Source organism: Urocampus carinirostris, chromosome 10, assembly GCF_059441175.1.
Source record: "Urocampus carinirostris isolate Australia breed hairy pipefish chromosome 10, RoL_Ucar_1.0, whole genome shotgun sequence".
NCBI classification, from domain to species: Eukaryota; Metazoa; Chordata; class Actinopteri; order Syngnathiformes; family Syngnathidae; genus Urocampus; species Urocampus carinirostris.
The window spans coordinates 18399526-18422584 of record NC_142358.1 but is presented as its reverse complement, the minus strand read 5'-3'; the positions used below and the strand labels follow the sequence as shown (position 1 = coordinate 18422584).

General features: G+C 40.8%; 1 protein-coding gene across 1 annotated transcript in view; it reads right to left on the bottom strand.

Annotated features, from left to right (window-relative positions):
* Positions 1-14912: 14912 nt before the first annotated feature.
* The window catches only part of npas1 (neuronal PAS domain protein 1), a 101053-nt gene continuing 92906 nt past the window's right edge, over positions 14913-23059 (bottom strand). The window contains exons 11-12 of the mRNA XM_088345379.1: positions 19568-19680; positions 14913-17290 (exon numbers count right to left, since the gene is read on the bottom strand). Coding sequence (XP_088201505.1) covers positions 16269-17290; positions 19568-19680 — 1135 coding nt within the window. The 3' untranslated portion in view covers positions 14913-16268. The remainder of the gene's footprint in view (positions 17291-19567; positions 19681-23059) is intronic.

Genomic DNA, 23059 nt, shown 5'->3' with positions numbered 1-23059 from the left:
AAAAGGTGCAGTATTTTGGCATAATGGGAACAGTTAATCAACAAATTGAAAGCTTTAAGCACAGTTTTATTGTTCAACTGAAATATACACATTGTTTATGTTGCGTATCTAGAATGATCCTTTTTGAAATGAATAAAACATTGCCTTAAAATTGCCTACCCTAACACGATACCTATTGGGTAATGTAGCTCCAGGGCAGGAGTGTCAAACAGGGGGCCTGCAGGCCGAATCAGGCCCGCTAAGGGATAGAGAAGCGCAATAGAATAATGAGCTGCAGGTTGAAATATGTCCACTTGATGTTGCCAAAGCCAGGTGCATCTGACAAAGTAGCTGCACTTGTATTTCTTTCTCTCTTTTTGTGTCTGTCTCTCACACTCTGTGTCTCTTTCTCTTTCTATGTTTCTCTTTGTCTCTTTCTCCAACTGTGTCTTTTTTCCTTCTTTTGCCCCCTCTTCCTTTTTTCCTTTTCTCTCTCGCTCTTGCTTTCCCCTTCTCTCTTTCTCTCCTCTCTTTCTCTCTTTCTATTTCTCTTTGGATTTCGTTTTCTTTCCCCCTCTCTCACTATTTCTCTTTGTATTTTTTTTTTGTTTCCCACGTTCTCTCACTCTCTTCTCTCTCATTCTCCTTTTCTCTCTTTTTTGGTCCCACCTTCTTTTTCTCTCCCTCCCTTTCTCTTATTTATTTTTCTTTCTCTCTAATTTACTAGTCCAGCCCCCGAGAGAATATCTCTTCTATCATGTGGCCCCCGAGTTAAAATGAGTTTGACACCCCTGCTCAAGGGTCACCAATGTGGTGCCTTAGTATACCAGGTACTCCCCCTAAGAACGCCCGAGAAGCCCACAAAATGGTTCTGAAAATAGCTCACCAGTGATGGGTCATTGTGATTTTCTAGGGACTAGCATGATGTTTGGGTTGACTGAGCTCCAATAATTACAACACGCCAATAACGACCTATTTTAGAAACTAGTAGCCTTTCGCGCTAGTGAATAACAAAAAAGTAGCCCTCGGTTTCCAAAAGGCTGGTCACGCGAGTAATACAGTGTGTTGCAGATGTGTCATCCCTTTTATGTGCACTTTTACCACATTTCAGGTTACAAACAAAAATATACAAATACAGGGAGTGCAGAATTATTAGGCAAGTTGTATTTTTGAGGATTAATTTTATTATTGAACAACAACCATGTTCTTAATGAACCCAAAAGTCTCATTAATATCAAAGCTGAATATTTTGGAAGTTGGAGTGGGGTTTTTTAGTTTTAGCTATTTTAGGAGGATATCTGTGTGTACAGGTGACTATTACTGTGCATAATTATTAGGCAACTTAACAAAAAACAAATGTATACCCATTTCAATTATTTATTTTCATCAGGGAAACCAATATAACAGCTCAACATTCACAAATATACATTTCTGACATTCAAAAACAAAACAAAAACAAATCAGTGACCAATATAGCCACCTTTCTTTGCAAGGACACTCAAAAGCCTGCCATCCATGGATTCTGTTAGTGCTTTGATCTGTTCACGATCAACATTGCGTGCAGCAGCAACCACAGCCTCCCAGACACTGTTCAGAGAGGTGTACTGTTTTCCCTCCTTGTAAATCTCACATTTGATGAGGGACCACAGGTTCTCTATGGGGTTCAGATCAGGTGAACAAGGAGGCCATGTCATTAGTTTTTCTTCTTTTAGACCCTTTGTTGCCAGCCACGCTGTGGAGTACTTGGATGCGTGTGATGGAGCGTTGTCCTGCATGAAAATCATGTTTTTCTTGAAGGATGCGGACTTCTTCCTGTACCACTGCTTGAAGAAGGTGTCTTCCAGAAACTGGCAGTAGGACTGGGAGTTGAGCTTGAGTCCATCCTCAACCCGAAAAGGCCCCACAAGCTCATCTTTGATGATACCAGCCCATACCAGTACCCCACCTCCACCTTGCTGGCGTCTGAGGCGGACTGGAGCTCTCTGCCCTTTACCGATCCAGCCACGGGCCCATCCATCTGGCCCATCAAGACTCACTCTCATTTCATCAGTCCATAAAACCTTAGAAAAATCCGTCTTGAGATTTTTCTTGGCCCAGTCTTGACGTTTCAGCTTGTGTGTCTTGTTCAGTGGTGGTCGTTTTTCAGCCTTTCTTACCTTGGCCATGTCTCTGAGTATTGCACACCTTGTGCTTTTGGGCACTCCAGTGATGTTGCAGCTCTGAAATATGGCAAAACTGGTGGCAAGTGGCATCTTGGCAGCTGTACGCTTGACTTTTCTCAGTTCACGAGCGTTATTTTGCGCCTTGGTTTTTCTACACGCTTCTTGCGACCCTGTTGACTATTTTGAATGTAACGCTTGATTGTTCGATGATCACGCTTCAGAAGCTTGGCAATTTTAAGAGTGCTGCATCCCTCTGCAAGATATCTCACTATTTTTGACTTTTCAGAGCCTGTCAAGTCCCTCTTCTGACCCATTTTGCCAAAGGAAAGGAAGTTGCCTAATAATTATGCACACCTGATATAGGGTGTTGATGTCATTAGACCACACCCCTTCTCATTACAGAGATGCACATCACCTGATATGCTTAATTGGTAGTAGGCTTTCGAGCCTATACACCTTGGAGTAAGACAACATGCATAAAGAGGATGATGTGGTCAAAATACTCATTTGCCTAATAATTCTGCACTCCCTGTAGTTTGTATCAAACATGAGGTGTCTTTAGACAAGGAAATCAAAAATGCAAGTTTACATTGGCTCCAGTGGCTGACTAATACCAAACTACACCCCCCCCCCTCACCTCCATCTTAGGTAAAAAGAAGATGATTTCAGATGTAATGTCTTGAGAGGCAGCTGAGATGTATAAACTGTCGGCATGAATGTGGTACATGTGTAATTTTTATAATGAGGCCATCATCTAAAATATGCATGAATACGTGAACTCCCCCCGCTGTGTGTGTGTGTGTGTGATAACCCACAGAATGAGTAAAGGGGGCTGTCCAGGATATAGCCGACAATTTATAATAGTGGTGGATGGTTTGGACATGATGTAGTTAAATATGTTCAAATATGGGTTCCAAAATTCCATACTTTATTATACTATTCTATTATTTATTATTTTGAAAGTATGGTTAGCGTTCTAAATAGGGGGGTTAATGAATGGCTTTGGCTCAATATTTTGGGCAGGCGTTGGAAACCTTTTTGAGCCATAATAGCAAAATATTTTGATGGTTTTTTTTTTTTTTTTAGAGAGCCATCCATACACCCATTATCTGCACCGCTTATCCTCAGTAGGGTCGCGGGGCTGCTGGAGCCCATCCCAGCTATCTTCGGGCAGTGGGCAGGGGACACCCTGAACTGGTTGCCAGCCAGTCGCAGGGCATTTTTTAGAGAGCCATACCATATATTTAAAGACCAGATTCAGCAAAACCACCAAACCCGCTGTACAGACAAAATCTAATTTTCAGCGCATTTATTTCTCTGTGTGACATTGGATGGTTTGATACTTTTTATGAAATAATGCTAATGCCAGAGTTTGTGTCCTATATCAACAAATATACCACTTTAAACCTGCCGCCATCCCACAGTTACTTAAAGTCAAGCTCATTCTGACCTTAATTGTTTTGCAAATATTGGTTCCAAAACAAGGTGCAAGCAGAGTTCTTTAGATGAAATCACAAAAAACTGTAAACGAAAAGTTTATGTATTTCCCTTCAGCGCAGTGGGCGCGTGAGAGAGGGTAGTGTGCTTTTGTGTGCTTAGCTCTGCCCACCCCTATCGCTCACCCAATCAAATTTTTCTGTGTCCTTGGCTAGCATTTGGGGTAATTACAGTTGGTTCTGTGGGTTTTTATTAAAGTGTCAAATTTGGAATGCATGGTTAGCGTTTTATCACCAAGCCATATGTACTTATTAAAAAAGCCATATATGGCTTGCGAGTCATAGGTTCCCGACCCATGATTCAGAAGGTACAATAGTGGTAGGGTTTTAAAAGAGAGTTAAAATTAACACCTTTCGCTTACAAAATATTTGTTAGAATGTGCGAATCCCAGCACGGCGGCGCAGTGGTTAGCGCGTGTGCGGCACAGTTCTAAGGTCTTGGGAACCTGTGTGGGTTCAAATCCAGCTACCAGACTTCCTGTGCGGAGTTTGTATGTTCTCCCTGTGCTTGCGTGGGTTTCCTCCCGGCACTCCGCTTTCCTCCCACATTCCAAAGACATGCATTTCAGGTGGATTGGCCGGTCCAAATTGTCCCTAGGTGTGAATGAGCGAGTGAGTTGTCTGTCCCTCTGTGCCCTGCGATTGGCTGGCAACCAGTTCAGGGTGTCCCCTGCCCACTGCCCGATGATTGCTGGGATGGGCTCCAGCAGCTAATGAGATGAGATGAGATGTGCGAATCCACTTTTGGAATATTATTCCAATTTACGATTCAAACCATAGTGAGAAGTTCAAAAGTTGTTACAATTATGGGTAGGATTTGTTTGTAGGGTTTTAAAATCTTCCTATTAAAGTAAGGTTTTGAAATAGGGCTATGGCTTTAAAATTATTGTAAGGGTTTCAAAGTAAGGTTTTGAATTTATAATACTTTCAATGCAGGGTTTTAATTAGGGCTAAAGATTTAAAATGAGTGTAAGGGTTTCAAATTATGGTTTTAAAATGTTTTTTCCTTTCAAAGCAAGGTTTTGAAACAGGGCTAAAATAAGGTTTTAAATCTGATGTTGGGTTGCAAAATCAAGAGTTCTTAGAGTGCTGGAGATACAGTATAGAATGTTTACACACGAACTAGGAAGAGGAAGCGGATTTCTTCAGGGTGGATACTGGGTGACCTCTCAAAGCGCCACATCCCGGTTGTGGCGGAAAGAAGCACTACAGTACTGTACTACAGTACTCGGAAAAAGGTGCACACAATACAAAATCTAACTTACAGCATTGTCCGGATATTTTTCGACATCCAGTTTTTTTTTAACGTAAGTTGAATCGTTTTAAGTAGGGGAGCTGATAAGATAATCAGCACTTCTCAACGCAGACGGCCATGGTGACGTAGAAACGCTCGAGGGTGTTTTGACCATTTCAGACATCGAGGCGAGGGGGCTCTCCTGGCACGCCCATCGGAGGAGCCGGCACACCATCTTGCAGGAAAAAACGTGGGCCGGGACAAGGAATCAAAAAACGAGAGAGGAGGCTTGACAGAGACTCAAGCGACACTAATCCAGCTAATTCGGCGATATATTCGATGAAGTTCACTTAGCCAAATTATTTAAGAAATTAAATATGCCCCCGTGTGGAAATGCCAGTCTCTTGTCCATATTTTCCCATCAAGAATCAAGTGCGCATTGTTAGGAGAATGCAGGTTGTGTTTGGTTAAAGGAGTCAGATAACTAATTCGAACAATTTGGTAAACGGTACATTCTTAATATTAAATTCCTAACAGGAGGTACAGGAAAATTTCCAAAAAATGGCCTTAAAAGTGCTTGAAAAGTGCTAGAATTTGGCCATGAAAAACTGTACTAAAAAGAGGCCCTTTCTCGACCATGAAAACACCACGTTAGATTCAAGCATATCCCGGATTCCAAGCACCCGTACAAACCCAGCGTATAAGGGTTTCACCCCCTCATCTTTCTCCTCCTCGGCAGCTTCACTTGGGTGTGCAAGTCCGTTTGGCATTCCGAGGGCTGTCCGCCGTGGCCCGTCTAAAGGGCGAGAGACGCGCGCTCCCTGACAATCGCCATCGGTCTCCGACCTCCAGAGCGCCTTTTGCAGCCGAGTTCACGTACGATACGGCGCCACCGCCGCCGCCGCCGCCGTCTCTTGTGCTGGCAGGTGCGAAATGCCACTGGTACGGATCATGGGAGCAGCATTAGGAGTAGACCGTCTGTGACCTCCCAGCGTCGCCTTTTCACCATTCACTACACTGGTGGTGTCAAAGATGAGGGATTGAATCTGGCCCGCGAGACAACGCTAAGAAGCACTAGAGAACTGCACTATTAAATATGTCCACTTGATGTCACCAAAGCCAGGACAAGACGCTCACAAGAGAACTGGAGGTGTATTCGCTCTCTCTCTACTTCTCGCTCCCATTCTAAGTCTCTCTTTTTCTCTGACTTTGTCTCAATCTTTTTTCTCGCTTTCGTCTCTCTTCTTTCTCTTTGTCTCTTCCTCTTTTGCTATCTGACTCTTCTCTTCCTCTTTCTGACTGTCACTCTTTTTGACTTTCTTTTTTCCCCTCTTTAACTTTCTCCCTCTCTTCATCTTCCCCTCTTTCTTTCTCTTCTCTTTCTTTCTCACTCATTCTCTGTAGGTCTTTTCTTTTTTTCACTCTCTTTAATGCTGTCTTTTCCCTCACATTTTCCATCCATCCTTCCATTATCTGCACCGCTTATCCTCAGTAGGGTCGCGGGGGTGCTGGAGCTAACCTCGGGCAGTGGGCAGGGGACACCCTGAACTGGTTTCCAGCCAGTCGCAGGGAACACAACTCACTCACTCATTCACAACTAGGGACAATTTGGACCGGCCAACTAACCTAACATGCATGTTTTTGGGAAGTGGGAGGAAACCGGAGTGCCTGGACGAAATGCACACAAGCAAGGGGAGAACATGCAAACTCCACACAGTATCGTTCGATCTCAGGACCTCAGAACTGTGCCGCACACGCGCTAACCACTGCGGTGCCATGCTGTCCTTCCTCATATTTTATCTCTCATTATTTCTCACTTTCCTCTCTGTTTTTTTGTCTCTCTCCCCTCTCTCTCTCTCTCTCTCTCTCTCTCTCTCTCTCTCTCTCTCTCTCTCTCTCTCTCTCTCTCTCTCTCTCTCTCTCTCTCTCTCTCTCTCTCTCTCTCTCTCTCTCTCTCTCTCTCTCTCCTCTCCCCATTTCTCTTTCTCTTGGTTGTGTATTTTGTTATTTATATATAAAAAAAAAGCAACAATTGTATTGTACTGCTCCCATGTGGTCAAAGCTCATATTCAGAAGTACAATGGAGTATTCGGCAAGTCAGATGTTTGTAAACAATGATGGTGAAAGGATCTGTACTAGAAATTTCATCCATACTTTTCTAGAGTGACAAAAAGAGAAAACAAAAAATCGCGTGCACGCCATACATAGGTTGGGTCACGTAGAGCGCCATTTTCTCCCCAACAACGGCTCTTGTTTAGTATGCGCTTCCTTTGGTCTTGAGGAGGAATGATCCACACTCTAATGAACTTGGGCCCGCCACTTGAATGTAAAACAGGTTTTAAACCGTCTTCAATGTCAGAGCCCCGTCCCTGGGGCAGCTTCACACGTCTCGCCCGCATTTTCGCTCTCGTACACGGATTGCGCTTTTGTCTTCATTTTCAAACCCATTTAGTCATCACGTCCCTCCGTGTGGCTTTGTGTCAAGGTTGAATTTTTTTCTCTGGAAATGGAGCTGAGGTTGGCTTGTTCTGCTTGATGTTTCCTCTCAGGAACAGCCGAGAAACTTGCGTTTAATATTTGCGCCGTAGAAGCCGCCTTTCATGTTAGGTCCCGAGTGATTCTTGCTCTCGGCGTGCTTTATTTGAATTTGTATTACCTTGGTAAATAGTCACTTAGAGTTGATGGGCAGCACAATATTGTGCAGGCTTCCACCTTTGTTCCGTGTCACATGAATAATAATCAGAAATTCAAATGTGAATATTGCCTATCTAAGCTAATATCATTTTTTGATCATATTATTTTCCATAAAGAGACAGTGTGTGATTTAGCAGTTCATAGTGGTAAAAAATCGCCGCAATTGAAAACTTACGCTCTGTCGCCATCAGCTGGTTGAAAGTCATGATAGCAGCTCATTCATCAAGTATGTGTTTTCTTACACAGGCTCAAATAAACTCATATTTTTTCATCTTTTGGGGGTTTGGGGTAGCGTTTGGACTGTATGTGAAACTGTTCTTTTGTTACTTAGACCATTTTTAGGTTTTACTCACAGAAAACCTTGAGGACGATAGGTCAAAATGGGTTCCTGTGTGAATTGTGTAAATCCGAGGGGAAAATGTTTTGAGAGGGGTATCATTAGTTTTTTGCAGAGTAGTAGCGCTTATTGCAGAATGTTGGGGGTCCCATGTCCTGGATAGGAGTCCCTTATGCTGCAGCATGTAAATAAATGAAGAATCTGCAGCCACGACATGTACATACATGAAAAACTATCCTTTCTTCCGCGGATCGTCGTGAAAACGTACAGACGTGAAAATGGATCAGGTGTTAAGAAGGTGAAAACAATGTGGAGGAACCACACACACACACACACACACACACATACATACACCTTGAGGGTATTGCACACGAACCAAGAGAAGGGATTAATCCTGGATATGTTTGTTCCAGCTTCAAGTCAGTTGCATGAAAGCAGGGTAAATTCAGATCGGCTCAGTTAATGCGGCGATTTGTTCTCTACGGCTAGCCTGCTCCTGTGACCAGCCTAACTACCAGGCTAAGATTATCCCCGGAGATACATCTGGGACCTCTACTGTCATTCTTGTGAACAATTAATAGGTTTTCTAGCATTTCCATGGATTTTTGTGGTTATTTTAATTATCCTGAATTAAAAGTTTACATGTAGTCCATATTGTGGTTTAATTAGCCTCTGTTGACTACACAATTGCAAGAGTCATTTTAATATAATTCTTGTCATTGTTTTGCTTTCAGGTTGTTTTTTTGCTTTGCCAATTAAAAATGCTAGTCAAATAGTCAAAACAGCTTTCATGAATATGTACTGTATATTGCTCCTTTTTTGAGATTCTAAAAAGTGACGCAAAAAGTATTTGGCAGTGTCATCTATACGTCAAATGTATCTGTTCCCTTGTCAAAGAGAGAGAAGGGTTGTGTTGGCAAACAGGGTTTGGGTTTTGGTTGGAGTTTGGTTAGGGTTTTGACCAACAGGGACATTACTGGTATCTTAAATGGTAAGATACCTGTCATCCACACACAGGGTTGTGGGTTCTAATGGTGTGGTTGTGGTCGGAGATAGCGTTAGGCTTAGAGTTTAGGATAATATGAAAAACTACTGCTAGCTCAAATGAGAAGATGCCTGTATTACAGTCACAGGCTGAACCCTAACCCAAGTTCAGACCAAAACCGTAATCTAAATTTCAACCAAAACCATAAGCCTAGCTCCAACCAAAACCCTAATCCTAGAATTTGTACCGCCTTGGCTGGGCATCAAACCCAGGACTCTGGAAGTGTACTACAGACATCTCAGAGCTATTTCCAATGGTAAATAACACTAACCCTACCACTGCTGAAACAATTACCCTTAAACAAGGCTGTGTGTAAGACAGCCATCTTACCAGTTGAAATACCCGTGATGTTCTTATTTAATCAAAACACTAACCATAACTCCAACCAAAACCCTTACCCCCAACACAAACCTAACCCCTACCCTAAATCTAGTTCCAACTAAAACCCTATCCCGAGAATTTGCACTGCCTTGACTAGGGATTGAACCAAAAACCATGTGAGTTTAATATAGGTCTCTTACCAGTTGAGTTGGCAACACTGTGGCTGCTCCGAACCAAAACTCAAACCGTAACCCGAACTGCAACCCAAACCATGAAGCAAAAAACGCCAACACTATAACCCACTAACAATAGCTCCAAGATGAGGGCTGTAACCCTAAAATTTGTATATCCTGGGCTAGGAATCAAACCAAGAAACCCTGTGAGTGTAATACTGGCATTTTACCAGTTGAGCTACCAGTGATGGTGAGTGCTCCAAAGCCAAACTCTTACTCCAAAGAAAAAATAATCCCAGTTCTAGACATAACCCTAGTTTAGACCAAAAACATAACCTTAACCCTAGCTCCAAAACTAAGCCACTAACCAAACTGACCGCATAAAACAGTGTTTTAATTTCTTGTTGTAAATTTAAACGATAGTGAGAATATCTCCATGAGGAGAAATTCAGCGTCTTAGTACTCTGTGTGCCATGTTTTATGTAGAAACAAAGTTTATTACTGCATCTAGCTTTTTAACAGCAGCAGCATCCTCTTCCCCTAACACACCAAGACGGAAAGGCTAATGTTCCATGAGTGCAAATTCACACCAGAAACACCTAAAACCGTAATGGCTAGAATAACCGACATGAAAAGGTGACGAATGCTTGCAGAAGAGACAAAGAATAAAACTGAGTTCTGATGACTTTGGCTAAGCCTTTCAGAGAAAATCACCCAAAACATATAATATCGACTGTAATATTTTATTGTTATTGTCATCGTTATGACCGCTTGTCTTATTTCCCTTTTTCTTTACATTGTACATTTTGACAAAGCAGCTGAAATATTCACAAAGATGCGAGGATCACGTTCCATTCACAGTGATAGCCGAAATCAGTTGAATCCGAGTCGAAAAATGACCTTCAGCGCAGAATGTCAAACGTTGTAGATTTTACAGACGGCACAAGAAGGAAGCAAAACAAATACAGAGATGTCCAAAAGTGACGTTTTCCTGACACGGCAGATCGATCCAGCGTACTTATTTGCGGGTGTACAAAGTGCTCTAGAATTCAAAGTTTTTTTTTATTTTATACTAGTATTCAAACTAGATTTCAAGAAGTAAAATCTCGTCCCATTTTTCACAGTTTAATAGCCGCTCTGGGTAACCTTATTTAGCATTTTGCATGACTTGCTAGGAGGACCAATCCCACCTCATTAAGATATAGTTATACATAAATCGATACCTAGAAATACATGCAATATAAATGAATAAACACATGAATAAATCACGTAATACCTAAATATTATTATAAATGCACTTGACTCACATATAGATACATTATAGTATTTTGTCGTGTATTTAATCATTTATTATTCTTGTGTAATTTGTCATTAGTTTTTCGTGTATGATATGTAATTAACGTGTTATTTTGTCTCGTATTTTGTTATGTATGTTGTTATGTTTTCGTGTATTTTGTTGTCACCTAATGACTCCCAACACATCAGTTGGGTTGAGCGAGGGGGCTGGGAACCCCCTCTTCTGTATCAATCTCCCAGAAAGAGTCAGGAATGTGTTCTTGACTCTAGCCACCTTTCACTTGGGGAAAAAAAAAGTATATATATATATATATATATATATATATATATATATATATATATGTATATATATATATAATCTTGTCGTGAATTTTGTCATTGGAGTTTGGCACGAACAGTATATTGTTGTGTATTTTGTTACTTATTTTGTAGTGCTTGTAGTCGTGTCGTGTATCCTGTATTTCGTTGTTTGTTTTGTGTATACGTTGTATTTAACTTTGTTGTTTTTAGTTGTGTTTTTAGTCATATACTGTACTTAGTCATATTTTTTAATTTTTCTCCTGTATTATGTTATTTAAATGAAGGAGCGGGTCAATCTGTCTAAGTTTTTCACAGATTGGTTGATCAAGGAGTGCACCCATCAACTGCAAAACCTTTCCTCCGCCAGCTAGCAGGCAGCCAATTAGGGCGGGACTGTTCAACCAATAGGTGAAAAGGTCAGCCAGTTTAAGCCCCTCCCCCCTTTTATGAATAACAAATTGTTTACCTCTGCTGGTTTCCTGATTACTTGAGTCAGTTGAGAGTTGAAAATACATGGGAACGGTCAACGTCTTAAGAAGATTTATAGGTTTATGCTATAATTAATGCTCTTGGATTAGAAACACTGAGTTCTTAGAAAAAAAAATAATTTTGTTGCAAAAAGTACACAAAATAATACCCAACAAATTTGACAAAATGCATGAATAAATATAAATAAATTGCATCTGTGTCATATGTTTAGGTATCACGTGATTTGTTCATGTGTTTTCTTATTTATATCACATAAATTTGTATCTATTTTTACATTTATTTCCACATCTGCAAGGATCGTTTCTCCCAAACTTGCAAGTTGAGTTGCTGTCTTTTCCCAAGGAGTAAAACCCATTGGGTGTAAAAGTGACAGATGGGGTTTAATTCCCCAGTGAACTGACACTGCAAGTGTCTCCTGACCCCACAGCGACGGTAATGGCTGTCATTTTATGACCCGTTTTTCTGCTCCGTTACCTCATCAATGACTATTTATTCCCTGGGCCGCACAAGCTAGCGAGCCAGCTAGCGAGCGGCTGCGGTATTGCAAGCGCTCTCGCGTTTTTTTCCTGTTTTAACAGGACCGAGCAGAGCTGCGGCAAGTGCTTACAGTTAGGAATTGCGTTAAGTGCATTGAAAAAAATGTGTGCACTCAGAAAACATTGGGTAAGAAATAACCCAATTTAGGTCGAGATTGGACTGATCTACTAACTTGGTTAACTTGATGTAACTTTCAATTCAGCGTAAACTACAGAAAACATGAATTTTGTTTGAAAATAACCACCAGATATTCTTTTGGTATTTAATTAACCCCGCACCCCCCCAAAAATGGGTTGCTTTCCAACCAAGCATTCCAAAATATTTGGTTTGAATATTAAATTATATTGCGAAATGTTTATTTTCAACATCAAATTATATTGGTACTTCAAAATTGGGTTATTGTACAAACAACCCACGCAACGTGTTTGCTTCGAATGACAAATTAACTGGATTGTTTTACAGATAACCCTCTCAAAATGTTGGGTTTAACTAACAAATGCTATTTTGTTTCAAACCCTAAATTTGACCCAACTGCTTGGTGAGTGACTACAAAAGATCATTTATAGGTAGATGCTCTCAAAGAGTTGGGGTTAAAATAACCCAATTATAGTTTAAAAGGGATTGATGAGACCTGGGTCATTTTGACTCTCTTTCAGAACTATTTTTGTACTTTGTTTTTTCGAGGGTTTTTCTATGCAAAAGAGCACACCTAGGAAGTTCCCCTTAAAGCCATAATTCATTTTTGACCCAATAGTATTTTAAAACAATCTTTTTTTTTTTTTTTTTTAATTTCATTAACTATCTGAAATAAATTGGAACTATGTATTCCAATTAAGGTCCTGGCAACTCATTGGTCAACTTTACCCCATGTTTAGTACAAACTATGAACCCAAAATGTTGGGCCAGAGTATAATTGGTGAATGTTTGACCCAACTATTTTTAGAACACTTTCATCGAAAGGATGTTTTAATTTGCATAAGTTACAAAAAACAACCTGGGTTGAATTTGGGTTAAAAGTAGTACACTATTTGGGTCGAATTGACCCAATCATGGAAGTTTTTTGGAAGTAGTCATGACAATCAGATAATTTGAATCCATAATTGAATTATATTTACCAGATTAAAAGTATTTATTTCATTGGCTCACTGCAGACGCAGCAGGGCTACTATAACTCAAGTTGGGTCAAAAAGACTGACCAGTACTTGGGTCATTCCGACCCAAATTTTATGCTTTTTGAACGACACTTACGTTTCTTGGAGTCGTTTTGTGACTTTTTTACCCTACTTTTTAGAGCATCTTAAATCCATTTTCGACCCAAATTGGGTATATTTGACCCAACATTTTAGAGTGCCTTGTGACAAACACATATAAACAAAACTATGGCTTTCATACACAAACAAAACGATGCAGAAAATATCAATAATCATCCCCAAAAATATTGTTTCAATTGCATTTCCTCCATATGGAATGTCTGGGCATGTATTTTTTTCTTTCCCCAACAATGTGCTTTGAATTAGTACAACTATTATTATTATTATTCTTTTTCGGATTTTAAATTTCAATACAAAAATCTCGAGAGTACCCCAAGAATCAAAGTGTCACCCCAAAAAAGAGATTAATCTTATAATACTGCAATAATAAAAATTCAATCTACAAGTGTTTTCTTTTTTTTCCTTTCTACTGGCGAATGGTAATGGTGTTAATTGAGTTGAGTGCTGCGTCTGATGCGGGTGAGTTGAGGATCTTCATGGTTGCTGTCTCTATATACAATATGGCTTCTCGGAGTGGAAGAAACACTGGAGTGGTCCGGCGGAAAACTCTTCATTATTTAGTCGGGAAAGTCTTGGGGGAGTTCCCATCAAAAGTCATCCCTTTTTTTTGTTTTTGAGAGCGTCAACGTGTTCGTCGGCGAAATCAATGTTCCCCAAGCGACTCCTTGTCACGTTTTTAACGCGACGCCTGTTCGAGTCCAATTAGCGACGTCCTCCGAGACCAGACATCCTGACACTTTGACGTCTTCTTCAGTCCTAGAGGTAAGATCTTAAGCCTGAGTCCAAGCCAGACCCGAGTTTTTATTATCCGCCCGTCATTGTCCTTCTTTCTCTTTCAGGGGTGTCAAACATTTTAGCTTATCTAATTCTCATGGGGGCCAGACTAGTAGATTAAACAGAAAGCAGGGACAAAAATAAGAGAGAGGTGGGACAAAGAGAAAGAGGAAAATAAATATCAAGAGACAGAAAAAGAAAGAGAACAAGAAAAAGTAGAAATAAAGAAACAAAAAGAAAGAGAGAAGAAAAACAGAAAGATCGGAGACAGGGGAGAAGAGAGAAAGACAAAAAAGAAAGCGAGAGAAAAATAATGATTCGAGAAAGAGAAAAATATAGGGACGAAGAAAGATAGAAATCAAGAAAGAAAGACAAAACGACAGAGAAATAAAGAGTAAGAAATATCAATAAAGAGAAGAAAGACGGACAAAGAGAGAATGACAGAAAAAAAGAGAGCAAGGGAGACAAAGAGAGAAAGACAAAAAACACAGCAAGAGACAAAAAGAAATAAAAGGCAGATGCAATACAGACAGACAGAGATAAAAATAGATAAAAAGAATTAAGAGATAAAGAAAAGAGATAAAGAGGGAGAGAGAGAGAGAAAGCACAAGATAAGAAAACAGAAAATATAAAGAAAAGAGGAAGGAGGACAAAGAGAAAAACGAAAAACATAGAGAAATAGTGAGAGGAAAAATAAAAGACAAGAAAGATAGGCAGAAAGAAAGAAAGAGACTGAGAGAGGGAGAGAGCTCAAGAGAGACCAAGAGAGAGAGAGAGAGAGAGAGAGAGAGAGAGGCCAAGAGAGAGAGAGGGGGGGAAGAGAGAAGAAACGGAGAGAAATAAAAAAGAAAAAGAAAGGGAAAGATAAATAAAAAGACAGAGAGAGACAAAGTGAGATATAGAGAAAAAAAAGGAGAAAACAAAAAAGAGAGAGTAAGAAAGAAAAAAAGAGAGAGTAAGAGAGTGCTGCGCACGATTCCTAATGAGGCAGTGCTGCTGTGGTTTATGGCTCAATTTTTCAACCCGTCAAAATGACCGCAGCCTTAAATTTTCCCGCCATCTCTTAAAAAAATATTCAAAATGGTTGGTTAATGTAACCTTTGCATACACAGAAGTATAAATGATTTACCATATTTTCCCCACTTTAAGAAAAATGTTTTGGGGTGATATTCTTTCATACATAAGGCGCACTGGACTATAAGGCGCATGGAATCAATACTACAGTTATCGGTAGGGTTGCACAAAAATGAAGAAAAATAAAATATATATCACTAATCACTATGGCACGATATTGAATGCAGCAGGAATTGAACCCAGATTGCTGTGGGTAGCCTGCCAAATTCTATCCATTAGACATAAAGATGACACATTTTTCTCATCACACTATTTTTAGTCACAGTACCAAATTATTGCTTTTATTATTGGGCTGTCCCGCTAAATATTGTCAGGTAATAAACCAATCTGTTGTAAAGATAAAGTTGGGGACCACTGAAATACAGTCTTGTATTGCTTACTCACAAAGTTTCTAAGAAGCACATGAGATTTCTCATTGAATGAAGAGAAAGGCATTGTGGGAAATCATTCATTTGCATGAATTCAAAACGTTAGTATTTCTTGGACATATCAGGTACGGTGACTAAAAATAGATTAATAATAAGAAGAGACCTATAGCCTTTTCTGATGTCATCTGTTTCCCTAGTGGCATAGTAGATAGGATTTGGTGTTGTGCCAAAAATGAGTTGCCTTGTGGTCAAGATTCGGGTTTTTTTTACAGATGTTATCCAGTTCGATTCCCATTTCCTCTTTGTTAATTGTGTTCAGTGATAACATGTAATGACTGATCAATAATTGCACATATATGGTGATGCATATCTAATTTTATCCACATCTAAAGCGTGCCAAATTATAAACCGCAAATTAAGATTTCCTGCCAAGTTTGGTTTTTTTTGTGCGCCTTATAGTCTGTAAAATACGATAAATATTTATACAGTCTTGTTTAACTTAAAGACAGGCTTGAATTTGTTATCCTAAGTCGCCTCTCCTCCCTCAGTCCTGCAAACCAAGTCAACTAGTCGGTCGGGCTCGGGCCGGATGGGGCTTGAATAACCGGGGGCCAGGGTCGGATCAGGCTGGACGTTTTAAGCCCGATCTTACCTCAATTCAATCCTCTTCGGATCCGGCGGCCCCCCGCAGTCCGTTCATACAGAAGGGCAAACCGGAGGAGAAGGGGCTGTCGGACGGGGAGAAGCCGCTGAAAGGGGGCAAGCCGGCCAGCCGCTGCAGGTGGGGGAAGAAGGCCGGTGGCGGCCCCTTGTGGTGGTCCGAGCGCAACTGCAGGCCCTCCACGTGTCCGACGGCGTGGTGGTGGGACGGGGGCAGCTCCGGAGGAGCGTAGCGGATGGTGCTGGGTGCATACAAGCTCTGGGGTCCTTGGGGTCCTAGAGCGAGGGGGTGGAAAAGAACCCGGCCTGCCGCTCCTCCTGCGGCCAGTCTCTGGAGGAGCTCCAAATCGGGACCGCCTCCCGCTCCGCCGCCGCACCGACTGAGTGGCGGCACCCGCTCCTCGCGGGATAATGGGGAAGACACAGGCATGACGGGGGACAAGGCCGGTGAGGGAGGGGTGAAAAGACCCTTAGGGGGGGCATCACTACCGGAAGAGGAGTCGGGTACGGAGGTGTTAGGGCTATCTCCATTGAGGCTGCTGGAGGGGGTGTGCGCATGGGAGGGTTGGGGTTGACTGCTATGTGACCCCCAGCGCCCCCCGGTGGCCAGGGCCTCGTGTTCAGTCTTGATACTAGCGGATGGGGTGACCTGGATGACAGCCCGCCCGTTATGCACTCCCCGCCCGCCTCTCGTAGGGGCGTCCGATCCCCTGCCCGGCTTCCCCGCGCCATCCTCTCGTTTGAGTTTGTCGCCCCCCTGCTCCCACTCGTGCTCTTCGTCCTCGTCGTCCTCCTCCTCCTCGCTTTCGCTTGCCGGGTCCGAGGAGGCCGACACACTCTCCTCAGCGTGGCGCATCTCCTCCAGACGGCGTCGGCTCTCGGGAGGGGCGCTCTCGGGTTCGGTTCGCAGCGGGCGCTTCCTCCTGTTCTCGGTTTGGCCGGCCGGGGCAACGGCGTACTTGTCCCTGGTTTTCGTGTCGGGGTCGCTCTTCCCTGCTGAGCTTTTCGCTGGCTGAGAACCTAAAGATGGGGGAAGTGGGGGAACATGGAAAAAAAACCTTATTTAGTCACAGTCAATGTTCCCTATAAGCTGCGTGTGTGAATTGCAATTGTGCACTACCCAGAGCTTTTCCGCACACAAGAAAATCTTGCCAGCTCACAAAAATCAGTGCTCGAAATTGCTAATTAAGAAGCGAATTAAGTCAAAGTTACAGTGCATGAAGGTAAAAATACAAAGGTTCCCCTGACCCGCGCTTTCGGGTCCTAAACGGCTCTTCAGGTTGTTTTTGCTTCTTTAATCCCTACACGACCAAAATTATGTAAAACTGTGCACAAAATGACTTAAAGGAAGGGGGAATAGAACAAAAAAGAAAAAAATACCAAAATGAAAAAGTAGTGAAAAGCTGAGAAAAAAGAAACAAAAGGAAGTTAACAAAGAAGGAACAATTCAGAAAAAAAGCCAGAAAAAAAGAAAAGAAAGAAACAAAGGAAAAAAGGTAATAGAGAACAAAAAAGCAAGAAAAAAGCAACAGTTAGGAAAAAATAAACACAATGAGTTTTTTTTAAAAAGGAATTAAAAAAAATGAGAAAAAAACAGGTAAAAATAAAATATAGTTTGTCTTGCATTCAAATAATTTCCAATTATACCAAGTCAATCTTGTTGCCGACATTGTACTTCCACTACAAAATGTGATCAAATACAGTTCTGTATCGTGCAACCGACTAAATAAGCCCTCAGAAACGTTAGTATTATGCGACAAAAGATATCAGGAAAAAAAAGAAATGGATATCTTGTGAAAGAATTATAAAAACAAACGCCGTTTGTAGGCCACACAACCTTTGCAATCGTACATTAGTCAATTCATGCAAAAGTGAAAAATAATTTTGCATTGCTGGAAACTGTAAAATGTAACTTGATGTCAGGTTTTGGACATGTTTGTTAATGACTTGCGGCTCTTTGCCTCATCATATTTTCTATATACCGTGGCTCTTTGCCAGGGTTGGGTAGGGTTACTTTAATTGGATTACTTTCAATTACTTTTGGATTACTCCAATACCAAATATGCTAATAAAAGACAAAAGAAACTAAATATGAATAAAATTACTAAATTTTGTACAAGCTTGGGGAGTAACGGAATACATGGAACGGCAAAAATGATGTTGGCAAGCTGTTTGGATTTGTTTTAATTTTGTTTCTGTCGCATTTTATGTTAGTTTTGCCGGAAATCAAAGCCAGGAGAGAAAGCTTACCACGTGCTGCGAGTCATAATTTTATTCATATTTAGTTTATTTTATCTTTTATTAGCATATTTGGTATTGGAGTAATCCAAAAGTAATTGAAAGTAATCCAGTTAAAGTAACCCTACCCAACCCTGCTCTTTGCCTCGTTTTATGTTTATTTTTTTCCCCTCTAAAAACACTTGAATCCATCAGGGATAATAACAAATAATAAAAAATATTTTGAAATTAATTTGGCAGATTTGTAGTTTTTATGCTGCTCTGGACACAAAACTGACTGACAATCATCTGCGTAGGTTACGTCTAATGCCGGGAAATTAAGTAAACATTTCATTAGCATGCATACGTTATACTGGGTATATTTATTTTATTTTATTATTATTTTATTTCTAACACAAGGATACTGCTGGAAGTGTGAATCTCCCTACGGGGTTGAATAACGTATCTATCTATCCATCCATCCATCCATCCATCCATCCATCCATCCATCCATCCATCCATCCATCCATCCATCCATCCATCCATCCATCCATCCATCCATCCATCCATCCATCCATCCATCCATCCATCCATCCATCCATCCATCCATCCATCCATCCATCCATCCATCCATCCATCATTCCATCCATCTATCCATCCATCTATCTATCTATCGACTGTTACCCTCGTGGTCAAAATGTCCAAATGCAAAGCGAAACGGAAATGGTGTTATGTTGTGTGTGTTATGGGAAATAATATGTTTTTAATTGTGTGTGTTTGTGTGTGTCTGTCTGTCATGGCAGGTCAGTGCGTGGTGTGGCTGTTTGACTCTCACAGTTAAACATTTCGGCTCTTTGTGTCAAACATGTTCGCCACCCCTGCACTGGATCACGGCAGAGTTTAGACATATTGCAGAAAGTCTAGGGTTTTTATTTTTTAGGTTTGTACAGCGCTTTGGGACTCCTTTGTGATAAGGGGCTGTACAAATTATCATCATTTGACTCATACCCCACAAAAAAACTCAATTTCTGAGTTAAAAATCCCACACGCAAGGTCTTAAGAGGCTTCTAAGAGTCCTACCTCGGGCCTGCGGTGAAGTGTTTGAGGGCGGAGAGCTGACTCGAAGTCGCTCGGCTCGGACGCTCTCCGGCAACTGCAGCAGATCCAGAGGAGTGTCGGGAAGCTCCGTGAGACTGCTCCAGAAAGATAAAAAACGGGAAGGGGGGGAAAAGAGGCGTCCATAAATGATCCGACAACAAACGAGAGCGCAAAACACCTATTAACAGCCAGGCTCCTCTCAAAAACCTAGAGAAGTTAATGAGCTCTTGTAATGACAGCGCTAATGAAGTAAAACACTATTCAAGCCCCAAAATTCTGTCACGGGTTACATGTAATTATACAGCCTGGGCCCAATTAGCACCGACGTTCGTTCATCCTGCTCTAGCTTTTGTCTGACTGCTATGCCGCCTAAACGCGCTATTATGCACTTAGTTTGTGTTTACCGCCTGTCTAAAGGACAGGGAAATTGGGGTGCTGAAGGGGGGGTGTAATTATTGAGTTTGTGCAGTCTAAGGTTTAGGTCCCTTTGTTGGATGCGTGTGAAATTAATTGTAATTTGTTTTAAGACTTGGCCAAATATACATATTCAAAGGAAATATTTGGCAAATGTTATGGTGGTCCGAGCGCAACTGCAGGCCCTCCACGTTGCGCTCGGAAAACGTGTTGTTCGAATGAATTTGTAGACCTGTTGCGATTGCTGTTAGAAATAAAATCTAAGTAAAACCAGCTTTAACGTTTTTAGCTTTTGGCTGGCTAAAGTCTAGAAAATGCCTTTGAGTTCAAGCTTTAAATTCCTCTACAGTTAAAACAGCTACATATATATACAGTAAAAGAGTGCTGTATTTTGTTTTTTCTAAAATCTTGCAATACACCATGCCTGAAGAAACCCCCCACTTGTCTAGGACAGTACCTAGAAATGGAGATCTTGGTTTGAAGACAAAAGACAAAATGGATATGGAGTGTCTTAAAGTGTTAGTTTGCAAGCTTTCATGATTACAAAAGCCAAGGAAATTCAAGGTTTCACCATTTTCCCAGGTTGGTGTACAGGTTTCCTTCTGTTTTTCTTTTATTATGCGACTGTTTTTATGACGTTTTAGGGGGTCGGCTTCAATGTGAGTATATCGGGTAATTTGTAACAAGATTATTTTCAGAGTTTTAGGCTTTGAAGAGAGCTTTAAAGCCCCAGAGCTTAATATTTGGCCATTAGTTGGCAGTGTTTTGACTAATGCAAACAAAAACCAGTCCCATAGAGCACAATGAATCAGCAAGATCCCAGACAAACATGGCGGTGACCTCTAGGTAGGGATTTCACTGTGTAAAAGAAATATAAATTTCTCGAGCTTTGATTTATTTTTATTAAAATCAACATTGGTATGATAGTCGTGTATTTTTGACAAGTATTCAAATCAGTGTAAATTTATTTTGTTTTATTTTTTCAAGTGAATGAAAGTTGTTAGTACCACTAGGCACTCAATATTACAAACTGTCCCTTTAAACTTTTGACCTTAAGTTAAAGCTTTAACTCTGCTTTAAAGGTTTTAACTTTTGACGGATGAAGTCAAGGATATGCCCCTGACTTATTGTTAAAACAGTTTTCTAGAGCCTCCACATAGACAAAGTTGTAACGAGTGTGTCCCACCATTTGAAGATTTTACCATAAGTTAAATATTTAATGTTTTACTCGAGTCCAATAAGCTTTAGGGAATTTTAGCTTTTGATGTTGTCAGTTTTAGAGAGATTTCAACCTCGTTCTCTGAGTAACAGTTTTAACTCGAAAGTTAAATTGGCATTAAAGTTCTTAGCATCTGAAAGTAGTTTTTTTATTTTTTAGCACTTTGTCTCTTAGTTAAATCTTTTAAGTTGTAACTTTAGAGTTAAAACAGTTTTACAGTTTTTAGCTTTTGACAGTGACAGAAAGACAAAGTTAATCTTCCAACTTTGAGTTAAAGCTTTAACTCCAAAGTGAAAGCACCTTCAAAGTTTTAACAATTAATCATTAACATTTTAATATCAAAGGCCTTGAGGAATAGAAAATGGATCACACATATAAGAGTCAGAACTTGAACGTTTTCTTTAAAGTTACGGTAAATGTTTTGTATACCTGCTTTAAGAAAAGGGTCATATCAGCATTGAAGCTTTAATTCATGCTTAAGTTAAAGCTTTATCTTCTAAGCGCTGCTATTAATATATTTTTTTGGTTGGGTATTTATCGAGAGTACTGGTGATATAGTTTTTTTTTCTTCAATAAAGCAAGAAGTCAAAAACGTGGAATCGAGCATACCTAAATACAATGCCATAATAGACATAAGAATTTTGAAATGTATAGAAACAAAAATATATAAATTCATACCCATTTGAAACAAATAACATTTGAAAAGAAATAATAATAATAATAATAATAATAATTTCCTTGTATTGTCATTCTGTGTAACAATGTACACAGAACGAAATGTCGATTGCATCTGACCCGATGCAGCCGCAGCCAAGAGAGGGCGCCGCCGACCACTTTTTAAGTCTTAGGAATGACTCGGCCGGGGCGCGAACCCGAACCTCCCAGTCTCAAAGCGGGCGCCTTACCATCTAGGCTACTGAGCTGGTATGAGTTTAAAAATATTTAACAGTGATTAAAATTGAAAAAAAAAAGGTTGAAAAGCAAACCAAAAGGTATTCCGATCAATTTCCATAAGAAATCATCCTTCAATTAAAATCCAATCTCACAAGTGTTAAATAATGTACAAAAAAATATGCAATACATGTTAATTGAAGCACTGTTTTTGGTTTCAATTATGACAGTAAAATTCGAACCCGAAGCCACAACTTTTTCCTCAGGCCTTCAACACTGCAGCTTATGCAATGATGCGGCTAATGTATGCATTTTTTTCTAAAGGTAAGAGTGAAACACATGGAATACAGTGAAGAAAATAAGTATTACAACACCCTGCTATTTTGCTATTTCTCCCACTTAAAAATCATGGAGGGGTCTGAAATTTTCATCGTAGGTGCATGTCCACTGTGAGCGAGATAAACCCCCCCAAAAAAATTAAAAATCCAGAAATCCTAATCCATGATTTTTTTAACAATGTATTTGTGTGATATAGCTTCAAATAAGGGCAGCACGGCGGCGCAGTGGTTAGCGCGTGTGCGGCACAGTTCTAAGGTCTTGGGAACCTCCTGTGTAGGTTCAAATCCAGTTAACGGACCTACTGTGCGGAGTTTGTATGTTCTCCCCGTGCCTGCGTGGGTGGGTTTCCTCCGGGCACTCCGTTTTCCTCCCACATTCCAAAGACATGCATTTCAGGTGGATTGGCCGGTCCAAATTGTCCCTAGGTGTGAATGAGCGGGCGAGTTGTCTGTCCCTGTGTGCCCTGCGATTGGCTGGCAACCAGTTCAGGGTGTCCCCTGCCCACTGCCCGATGATTGCTGGGATGGGCTTCAGCACCCCGCGACCCTACTGAGGATAAGCGGTGCAGCTGATGAGATGAGATGAAATGAGCTTCAAATAAGCACTTAAAC